The sequence below is a fragment of the Nansenia antarctica genome (assembly GCF_963989245.1).
Source record: "Nansenia antarctica genome assembly, chromosome: 17".
NCBI lineage: Eukaryota > Metazoa > Chordata > Actinopteri > Argentiniformes > Microstomatidae > Nansenia > Nansenia antarctica.
In genome coordinates this window covers 312,360-324,285 of record NC_137687.1, presented here as the reverse complement: position 1 = coordinate 324,285, position 11,926 = coordinate 312,360, and the positions used below count along the sequence as shown (strand labels likewise).

General features: G+C 47.1%; 1 protein-coding gene across 1 annotated transcript in view; it reads right to left on the bottom strand.

Moving 5' to 3' along the window:
* The window catches only part of tmx3b (thioredoxin related transmembrane protein 3b), a gene marked incomplete at its 3' end in the record, with an annotated part of 52,936 nt that extends 43,033 nt beyond the window's left edge, over nt 1-9,903 (bottom strand). The window contains 5 exon segments of the mRNA XM_080547700.1: nt 3,173-3,218; nt 6,334-6,457; nt 7,230-7,269; nt 8,747-8,801; nt 9,854-9,903. Of these exon segments, the coding sequence (XP_080403826.1) occupies nt 3,173-3,218; nt 6,334-6,457; nt 7,230-7,269; nt 8,747-8,801; nt 9,854-9,887 (299 nt within the window). The 5' untranslated portion in view covers nt 9,888-9,903.
* Between the last annotated feature and the right edge of the window lie 2,023 nt (nt 9,904-11,926).

Here is an 11,926-nt window from a genome sequence, read left to right as displayed (position 1 = left end):
AGGGGGGTATATAGACAGTATAAAGACAATAATGAAGAAAGTTAATTCAGGGTGGTGAGGTCGTCAGGGGACAGAGGAGGACACCCAGACAAAGAAAACAACATCTCAGTGTCGGTACGTTTCCACATGCTGACAGAGCACTTTGGCCTAAACCCGACCCTAAACTGCACCCGACTGAACTGGCTCGTCAGAGGAGGTTGTAGTCCTGTGTAGACCTGCGGAAAACATGACGGAAATAAAAGAAAAAAGGAAGAAACGCCAAAGCTAAACGTGTCTGTTCTCTGTTTACCCCTGTAAGTAAAAAGGCTCAAAGCCCTTCAACTCAACAACAACCTGCCACCCGACAGCACGGAGGGTACTGGGGTCAGTGTGTTTTCATCAGGACAAGATCACCTACAATCACCTACATCCCCAGATCAAGACTTCACTCCACCACACGTTTGCTCTGGGCTTTAGGCTCCAATAAGAACTGCTGTGAAAACAAGGAGCCTATTCTCTCCAGTGGTGTAGTCTAGGTGATACGCAGGACTACGCCGTATACCCACTAGGAAAGGCCAAGGATTTCCATATACCCACTTAAACATGTGTGAGGATACGTAACAGCGTTTTGTGACAGAACTTTCACACTTTCATTCATAAAATCACAGTATACCCACTAGAAAACACCAGACTACACCACTGTGCTACATCTGTGCGATTAAATCACATTTCTCATTGATTTAAGATGTAGGGAGGTGGTATAACGAGCGGCGGGAGATGGTTCTGAGATGTTCCTGACACCACTGCCTCTCCCCCACGTCAACACGGTGTACCGTGACACACTGCCGCTCTGACACCCCCCAGGACTAAGTACAAGTCATTAAGGAGTGTTCTCTAAGGTTACCGCCGTACACAAAGGCTATTTTGATAGATTCTAATGAACGCGGGGGGGGACAGTCGATCTCGTTCCCTCCGAGGATGTGTTCCGACAGTCCCTCGAGAACATTTCATCACTCGCCTGGTTTAGTCTGTGTTCCCCCCCCGCTGTGATGCCAGGAAGTTTAGAAAATGAGCTCGCTGAAGTAGAACCGTGCCTGAGATGATGTTCTACAAAGGCCGGGGAAATAAATGTATAAAATGTCTCTTAGTAGAGAAATATCAGAATGTGCCACCTTATTAGTCTGAAGTGGTCTGGGTCGCTGTCTTGAAGACGAAGGGGGATTTACACAGCATGCTTTACACTTAACAGATATCCTTGTGATCCTCGTGCTGAACTGCAGAGGACGGTTGTGTGAGGGGTGATGAATGATGAGGGGTGACATAATGACTGGCTGGGAGATAATCCCCGACACAGAGGTGTCAAACAGCCCCGTCACACTGTTGGTTCAGCTCCTAGCTGCTCTGAGCTGCTAGCCAAGCAGACATGATTAGCTGCTAGCCAAGCAGACGTCACCAACGCAACAGGAGCCGTTAGAGCGGTCTGCTCTGCGCTGTTCGCCTGGCAACAGTACGGAGCACCAGTTAGCTTTGATCACGTAACCTTCTCCCCTGTTTGGACCTGGGTGTAGAACACGTCATGTTCAGGTGTCTCTCATTTTGCCACTCAAAAGGGCACTTTAGTGCAACGTTTTTCAACTGTGGGGGCACATGGTCAATTTTAGACCATTGGAGGGGCACCAATAGGGCACGTCCTCTCATTTTCGCCACTCAAAAGGGCACTTAAGAGAGACATGTTTTCAACCGGGGGGGGCACCAGGAGGGGCAGTCACCCACCCTGCCCCCCCCCCCCTGAGTCCGCCAGTGATGTAGAGCACCCTAACACTACTGCAACTGTGCTAGGCTTGGGCGTAACATGGTAATACGGTATACCACCACGGTATTTGAAAATAGCAACAGTGGGTTAAAAAACCCACGTGACAGCTTCTCCTCGTCTGTCGTCACACGTGTTGTGAGTGTTGATACGTCTGGTTTATATTTAGGTGCTGTGTCTGTGTGATCATCTGGTTGTGTGTTTTTAGCATGTTCATGTTCTGTCAGCGTGTTGTGATGTGCTAAACATGCAGAGCAGCTACCCTCCATGTTCTCTGTTGTTAGCTAGCTAGCACAGGCTGACACCAGGGGGTTTGTTTTGGTTCAGGGAGATTTTCTCCTCAGGTTGAATTGAGGTGAACCAACACTGAACTAAGCATATTATATATCTTCTTCAACTATCTTTAAAAATAAATAATAATAATAATAATCTGTATAAAACGTAATAATGTTATGCGTAATACTGTATACCACATAATACTGTATACCACATAATACTGGATACCTGTAATACTGTATACCGCAGTAAACATTTGGGGACAGTTTAGCGTTGTAAAAAATTGGACATTAGACACACTTAGACACACTCCAGAATTAACCTTCAGCCAATAAGAATCGTGTGATTAATCACTAACTGTGGTACAACAAATATTAAAATCATCTTTTTTTTATATACAATTAGCTTGTCATTAGCCTGTGTGTCATTAGCCTGTGTTGGCCTCAGGGGGAAGAAGCCTCGCTCGGCTAGACGCTGATGAACCACCATGGAAACCTCAGCCCAGTTCAGGAGTGTGAAGGAGAGGAGAGGATCGTGAAGTGAAAATAACAGCATTCCTTTTGTATTGGAAAACTCCTACCAACACACTGCAACGCTCAATGTTCTGTCTCGTCCTTTTGTATCTTTGTGTTCAGTCTGGGTTTGTTTGTTCTGTTTGAGCTCGCTCTAGTTTGGATAGAACACATCTACATAAAACACATCAAATCACCATAGGAAGAAACCCTCTGATGTGAGGAGAAATCGACTGGAGCACAGAGTCACGGTAATATAAACGTATATAAACTAAACTAAGGTAATTGTCTGCTGTTGTTCGTTTTTGTCCAGGTTTGGTCATTAGTTTTGTAGGTCATTTTTGTTATCTGTCCTCTTCTTGATATGTTATTATCTTCTATATTTGGTAGCGTATGTTCTGGATTTTAATATTTTGAGATTTTAGGTTGCCTCTTAAACTCAGCAGATGAAAGCTAGCCTCCTAGGCTAACTTTGCCTCATTTACAGCGTCTGTTAACCAATGTGCATTGTCCCTAATTTAAATACATCACAAATCATGAATCAATGTCAACGTACAGATAGCAGTGTGATGAGATGTGTCAACGGAAGACTTACAGTTTGATCGTGGGGTACCCTCGCACTCCAAACTCTGAGGCCATACCTGTAAGAAACAACAGCGATATCTCAGGAAAAAGCCTCAAAATCTTTAATATTTAGGGACTTTCTAGAATTCAGTTTGAATAATCCTCATGGAACAAGCAGCACAGCCTGGGTCCACTGCTGTTGAGACGGTGCTAACTGCCAACTGCCAACTGCCGACTGCCAACTGCTAACTGTTGTCAATTTATTTTATTAGGATAAAACCCATGAGCCATCTCGTTTTCGAGGGGGTCCTAACAACACTGCATAATACATAATAATGTATATGAACAAGACATATGACATAATAACAGGAGAAACAATAAAGGACACAACCGTGACAGAACACAGATAAACAGGAGACAAACAACAATACACATTGAGAACATCACAACCATAACAAGGCCAACATGGATAACAGAACAAAGGAAGGCGGATCTACATACCACAATATACATACTACACTTTACAATAAACTTAATAGGTGTAAATGTAAGTGGTGACAACTTCAAAGGAAACACGAACAATCAGTCAAAAGGTAAGAAGACAGTGCATGCTTAAAACTAACAAAAGATGTGATGAATCTAATAACTGCTAACTGCCAACTGCTAACTGTTAACTGCTAACAGCTGACAGCAGACGCCCTGAGCCAGCTCATTGGCCTCGGCCTGGACTCCACTACAACTCCCAAGAATCATCAGAATGCCGTCAGCCAGCCAGTAAGCTGTGAGAGCTGTCGTCACCTGCTTATGGCCTGTAGTAAACAGCCTCTTAGTTAGCTAATCCTGGACACGGTGTAAAGACAGTGGCTGTCATGTAATCCAGCCGCTGGAAGGTTAATCTGGCCTGTATGATTAGCCAGTAAGAGGCTTGATGCCAACATGAAGACAGATGAAGTGATCCTGTGAGCTGCAGGTTCAGGTGTCACAGTACAGGTGTGTCTGCACCAGCCAGGTGGACGTGATACAGCTAGAGAGAACTGGGTTGATTCTCCTCTCTCTAACTGTCTCTGTCTCTCTCTCTCTCTCTCTCTCTCTCTCTCTCTCTGTAACTCTCTCTCTCTCTAACTCTCTCTCTCTCCCCCCCCCCTCCCTCCCTCTCTCTGCTAAACCACACCGCTGCACACTCAATCAGGGGAGACACACGCTGGTAAACACCCAATAACAGCAGACAGCACTAGTAGTATGTTACAGGTTACATGTTTGGCATTTAGCAGAATGTCTTTATCCAAAGCGACTTACAACAAATACATTTGTCTAAGTAAGTAAGTGAGTCATCTATCCATCAGTCATTTAGCCATGAGAGAGATCTACAGTCGGCTTTCTCGGGTGCTGTGGTTGTTGAAATGTAGACAATCTAGACCCCATGCTGAGTGAGTAATAATTCATTGTATTTATATAGCGCTTTTCCTCAGCTCAAAGACGCTGACAATATGGGACAAACAGAAAACACAGAAACAACAAGCAACAGATAACATGAGCACATAGAACACAGAGTTAACAACAGATAACATGAGACATAGAACACAGAGTTAACAACAGGCACAGGGAACAATTAGTTCCCAACAATTAGTAGACACAGCAATGTCCAGAGGGGGGAGGGGGGGTGGCAGGGTTAGGGGAGATGGTTAGGGGTAGGGGAGGTTGTATGCATGTCCAGGGGGGGAGGGGGGGGCAGGGTTAGGGGAGATGGTTAGGGGTAGGGGAGGTTGTATGCATGTCCAGGGGGGGAGGGGGGGGCAGGGTTAGGGGAGATGGTTAGGGGTAGGGGAGGTTGTATGCATGTCCAGGGGGGGAGGGGGGGGGGGGGTGGCAGGGTTAGGGGAGATGGTTAGGGGTAGGGGAGGTTGTATGTGTGTCCAGGGGGGGAGTGGGGTGGCAGGGTTAGGGGAGATGGTTAGGGGTAGGGGAGGATGTATGCATGTCCAGGGGGGGGGGGGGGTGGCAGGGTTAGAGGAGATGGTTAGGGGTAGGGGAGGTTGTATGCATGTCCAGGGGGGGGGGGGGGTGGCAGGGTTAGAGGAGATGGTTAGGGGTAGGGGAGGTTGTATGCATGTCCAGGGGGGAGGGGGGGTGGCAGGGTTAGAGGAGATGGTTAGGGGTAGGGGAGGTTGTATGCATGTCCAGAAGGGGAGGGGGGGGAGGGGGGTGGCAGGGTTAGGGGAGATGGTTAGGGGTAGGGGAGGTTGTATGCGTGTCCAGGGGGGGAGGGGGGTGGCAGGGTTAGGGGTAGGGGAGGTTGTATGCGTGTCCAGGGGGGGAGGGGGGTGGCAGGGTTAGGGGAGATGGTTAGGGGTAGGGGAGGTTGTATGCATGTCCAGGGGGGGGGGGGGGTGGCAGGGTTAGAGGAGATGGTTAGGGGTAGGGGAGGTTGTATGCATGTCCAGAGGGGGAGGGGTGGCAGGGTTAGGGGAGATGGTTAGGGGTAGGGGAGGTTGTATGCATGTCCAGAGGGGGAGGGGTGGCAGGGTTAGGGGAGATGGTTAGGGGTAGGGGAGGTTGTATGCATGTCAGGGGGGGAGGGGGGGGGGGGGGTGGCAGGGTTAGGGGAGATGGTTAGGGGTAGGGGAGGTTGTATGCATGTCCAGGGGGGGAGGGGGGGTGGCAGGGTTAGAGGAGATGGTTAGGGGTAGGGGAGGTTGTATGCATGCATGTCCAGGGGGGGAGTGGGGTGGCAGGGTTAGGGGAGATGGTTAGGGGTAGGGGAGGTTGTATGCGTGTCCAGGGGGGGAGGGGGGTGGCAGGGTTAGGGGAGATGGTTAGGGGTAGGGGAGGTTGTATGCATGTCAGGGGGGGAGGGGGGGTGGCAGGGTTAGGGGAGATGGTTAGGGGTAGGGGAGGTTGTATGCATGTCCAGGGGGGGAGTGGGGTGGCAGGGTTAGGGGAGATGGTTAGGGGTAGGGGAGGTTGTATGCGTGTCCAGGGGGGGAGGGGGGTGGCAGGGTTAGGGGAGATGGTTAGGGGTAGGGGAGGTTGTATGCATGTCATGGGGGGGAGGCAGGGTTAGGGGTAGGGGAGGTTGTATGCATGGGAGAACAGGTAGGGTTTGAGGCGGGGTGCAGCTCGTGAAAAAGCACAGCTATAAGCAGTTCAAGGGCCGAGTTAAGGACCCTGTGACATTATGGTCATGTGACTCACCAGAGAACGCCGTGGCGTCCATCTTGCCGACCCGGACAGGCGACCCGGAACTTTTCAACTCGGCGCCGACGTCGGACCAGACCGGCTCCAGCTTCTTACAGTAGCCGCACCACGGCGCGTAGAACTGCAGAGGCGAGACAAAGAATGGTAAATGGACTGAACTTATATAGCGCCTTTATCCAAAGCGCTTTACAACGGCCTCTCATTCACCCATTCACACACACATTCACACACACATTCACACACCAATGGCAGCAAGCTGCCATGCAAGGCGCCGGCCCGCTCACTGGGAGCAATTTGGGGTTCAGTGTCTTGCCCAAGGATACTTCGACATGTGGCCAACCGGGGCTCGAACCGCCGATCTATATAGCCCAGGCCTGTGTTGTACGTGTGTGTAGGAGTGTGTTGTACGTGTGTACAGGAGGGGGTGTGTCTGTGTGTGAGCCTCACACATGGTGATCCACGTTGGTGTAAAAAGGCGTGTCACTCTGATCCTCCCCCCCCCAGACTAGGAGTGAAGCCCCCCCCGCCCCCCTCCGGCCCCAGACATGAACCCTGGGTAACCCCCTCACAGCCCAGACGCCACGCATGACTTCACTGACTAAAACACACACTGCTACGCCCGCGTCCCCCCCTCGCTGCGTCCCCTCTCTCCTCCAGACCACCCCCTCTCCCCCCTTGCTCCCTCCCCCCCTCTCCTCCCCCGCCCCCCCCTCCCTCCCTCCTCCCTCCACCCTGCCACTTCCGTAGGGGATGAGAGGACGGGGTTTCGGGGCAGGGTGGGACGTCAGAGCGGAATGGATCCAGACAGCCTTGTTAGTGAGTGTGTGTGTGTGTGTGTGTGTGTGTGTGTGTGTGTGTGTGTGTGTATGTGTGTGTATAAACACAGGACTCACATCGACCAGCCAGACATCGCTCACTCTGGTGTCTTTAAATCTGAAAAGAAACAAAATCAATAATCAATAATGTTTTAATACTCCAACCCTAAATCAATACGATGTTTTATTATGTTGTGGGTATAGCTTCTTCTTTTAATCAACTCTGTAAAAGAAGAAACAAATTTAAAAAGGTGCTAGGCTATCTATAGTAGTAGTCTAGGAATCCAGTCTCCTCCATGTTCTTGCACACGTATTTCATTTCCCATGAACACATTGAACTACCAAACACAGGCAGCAGTGGTGTCGTACGCAGTCATACCAGATATAACAGGGTTGGATATTCTATGATAGTTGCAACTAAGAGATATTTTCTAAATGACAGTGATTGTGTAAGTGAATTAGGGCTGTTACGATTATTCGACGTCGTCGACGTCACCGACTACGTCAATACGTCGGTTAGCGTAATATGCGTCGGTTAGTCGCAAATAAAAAAAAATCTTTTTTTATTTAAATTTTTTTTTTACAGTACAAAAATTATCGTTAGACTTATCGATAAATTAGTCGTTAGAATAATCGAATAATCGATAAAATAATCGCTAGATTAATCGTTAGAAAAATAGTCGTTTGGGACAGCACTAAAGTGAATGCTCCTAAAATGAAACTGGAAAATAGGCTAAGACACATGTGTTGAATGATTACAGGCTATTATATGTATATGTTACGGTACATGTGGGAAAACTAGGGTTAGGTGCTAGGGTGCTACGGTTAAGGTTAGGGTTAAGGTTAGGATTAGACATGCCAGCATGTATCAAGTCGACGTAGCACCTAATCCTAGTTTTACCACATGTACAGTATTCCCACATGTACTGTAACATATATATATATATGATGTGTTCAGCTTCAACCCTTAGGGACCTTCACAGCTAAAGAACATGAGTGAAGCCCCAAGAATCACCAACACTGAGCACCTGTGTTTGTGTTTGTCTTGTCTCCGTCCCTATGGGGACAATAATGATGAGTGTTGGTAAACAACAATAATGACCAGTGTTGGTAAACAACAATAATGACCAGGGGGGTATTCCATCAACGTCGCTAAAGGAAAATCCTGGCTTATTTTTGATAACTCTCGCGAAATGTATCAGAATATGCCTGGATATTGTTAAGAACTCTCGCGAGACTTATCAGACTAAACCTGGATTTTCCTTTAGCGACGATTGATGGAATACCCCCCAGTGTTGGTAAACAACAACAATGACAAGTGTTGGTAAACAACAACAATGACAAGTGTTGGTAAACAACAATAATGACCAGTGTTGGTAAACAACAATAATGACCAGTGTTGGTAAACAACAACAATGACAAGTGTTGGTAAACAACAACAATGACAAGTGTTGGTAAACAACAATAATGACCAGTGTTGGTAAACAACAATAATGACCAGTGTTGGTAAACAACAACAATGACAAGTGTTGGTAAACAACAATAACGACCAGTGTTGGTAAACATCAGGAGCAGAGCATCAGAGCATCTCTTACGTGTCATCCAGGTCCTCCACCACTGCCAGCACAGCTGAGCTCAGGAACACCGCTGCTGCAATGACACAAACACAAACAGCAGCATGCATGAGCACATAGACACAGTAACATCACATCTGTGTGACAGCATGCATGAACACACAGACACACTAACATACATCTGTGTGACAGCATGCATGAACACACAGACACACTAACATACATCTGTGTGACAGCAGCATGAACACATAGACACACTAACATACATCACATCTGTGTGACAGCATGCATGAGCACATAGACACACTGACATCACATCTGTGTGACAGCATGCATGAGCACATACACACACTAACATACATCACATCTGTGTGACAGCATGCATGAGCACATAGACACTCTAACATTACATCTGTGTGACAGCATGCATGAGCACATACACACACTAACATACATCTGTGTGACAGCATGCATGAGCACACAGACACACTAACATACATCACATCTGTGTGACAGCATGCATGAGCACACAGACACACTAACATCACATCTGTGTGACAGCATGCATGAACACATACACACACTAACATCACATCTGTGACAGCATGCATGAACACATACACACACTAACATCACATCTGTGTGACAGCATGCATGAGAACATAATTATGCATTAAGTATGCACATCTGTGCATGTAAGTATTAAGTACTTAATGCTTAATGCATTAAGGATATTAGGATATTAAACAGCAGATGAATGTGAGGAGATGCTGCTCTGCCTGCAGGTCTCAGCCCCATGAAGCACCAGGCTAGTCAGCTAGCAGCCTTAGCTACACTGCACGTTTTGCAGGAGAATTGCATAAAGCTAGATATTCAGACACACTGCTAAAGCATCGCCGGGATACACTCATCAAATGGACACACCCGGGCGGGTCAGAGAGTGGAGGTACCAGGGTTACTCTAGTCAGCTAGCAGCCTTTAGCTCCTGATGCACGTTTTGCAGGAGAATTGCATCAAGCTAGATATTCAGACCCACTGCTAAAGCTATCTCCGGGATACTCTTATCACACGGCCAGGGTTAGGGTTGGAGAGTGGCGGTACCAGGGTGAGGGTCAGAGAGGTACCTACCTGCACAGATCAGGGAGGCTCGCGCTTCTGCCATCACAGCACCGAGTGGAAACATGAAGCAGGAAACACAGAGGCAGGTCCCTCTGCGCATGCGCCGTATGTCTGCAAATCGGAAGCGTCCACTGATGTGTGACAAAGATGCCAGATTAAATGATTAAATATGATTAAATATGATTTATTATTATTTATTATGATTAAATATGATTAGATATTATTATTATGATTTATTATTATTTATTATGCTTAAATATGCTTAAATATGATTTATTATGATTAAATATGATTCATATTATGTCTTTAAATCACACATTCCTGTATGGAAATGATCTTACTTCCACAATGTGTCTCTCTGTCTCTCTCTTTCTCTCTCTCTCTCTCTCTGTCTCTCTCTCTCTCTCTCTCTTTCTCTCTCTCTCTCTCTCTCTCTCTCTCTCTCTCTCTCTCTCTCTCTCTTTCTCTCTCTCTTTCTCTCTCTCCTCCAACTTCAATTCAAAGCAGCTTTATTGGGAAGGGAAAGAAAATGTTTACATTGCAAAGCAACAAAGATAAACAGTTAACAGTAAACATTTTCAAAATAATGTATACATGTAAATAAACAATAAGACATGTGTGGTAAACATTACACACACAAAGGTTTCAAAAGAATAAAGACATTTCAAATGTTGATTTTGTCATAATTTGGTTGTGTCTACTTGTGTTTCTGCTCGGGGGCTCTGTGTCTGTGTGTCTGTGTGTCTCTGTGTGTCTGTGTCTCTGTGTGTCTGTGAACAACGCCCCAGAACCAGCTGGCTGAGGGGTCTCCTCTCTAGGTTCATCTCTGGGCAGGTTAGGGTTAGGGTTAGGGCTCTGTGGTGGAAGGTTTGGGCCTGGCTTCCTGGTAGGTGGTTGTAGAATTTAACAGAACTCTTTTCTGTAAAGTTTAATGCTCCTTGTTATGGTGTCGATAGAGAACCCTCCTTACCTGTCAGACCACTCACAGCCTTGTGGAAGTGACCTGCGTGACGTCTGGACGTTTAAGAAGCTGAGGTAGGCATAGTGATTTATGTGCTCGAGGCCAACAGTGTCCAGATAGAATGTGTATTTGTGGTCCTGGCATCTGAAGCGTTTTTTAGGACACCATTATGTTAGGTCTCATTAAGATGCAGTGCCGGGGCCCGGGGGTGACAGGGCCCGGGGCTGACAGGATCTGGGCAGGAGGAGGTCTGGGTGGTTCTGGAGAACCTCTGGGATGGAGCCAGCAGCCCCAGATCATCCAAACACACCTGACCTCAGGGTCCAGCAGGAGGGGGAGGCCAGGAGGGGGAGGCCAGGAGGGGGAGGCCAGGTGGGGCTGCAGATTGTTCTAGAGCCTCACCAGATTACAAACGTAGCGTAGGGTTAGGGTAGGGATGGTTGTTGCCAAATTTCACCACGCACTTATTGTTTGTGTACATTGATTTTTTTTATAATATTATAATATTTTTCGCCCACTACAGCTTTCCATAGATTTGTAAAGCAGGCCCTCATGTCAAATTGAGTCATTAAATCAACAAAGCATAAGAAGATTTTGATTTGGTTTAGTTGTGTTTGTTAGTCAGTCAGGGTGTGAAGGTGTGTCAGTGGTCTGGATGGTCGATAGGTAAAAAGGCAATTTGCAGTTTTCCCTGAGGATACGTAGGTGTCCTGTTAATGACACTGCACAGGATGTTCCCAAGGTTACTGTTGACGCAGATCTCACTGAGGTCGTTATTGGGGTCAAATTTGTCTCCACTTTTGTGGATTGAGCTGATTGCAGAACAACAGCATCCTCACACTCAAACACTGAGCAGAAACATAGTTTATTGCAGCTTTCTGTCATAGACCTTCTTCAGGCATTAAGGAGACAAGTGAATGCAGTGGTTGTCACCTAGTTACTAAGTATCAAGGGAGTTGTAGTCTTAGATGTGGTGGGCTGGGCTGATCATCATTGATTATAATGATGTATGTTACCATAATAGCTTATATAATGGTCATATGGCAGGCGGTTCAGGACCATGTTCGCACGGACAAACAGACTGAAGCTCAGCTTCTACCCTAGGGCCATCCAGGCCCTGA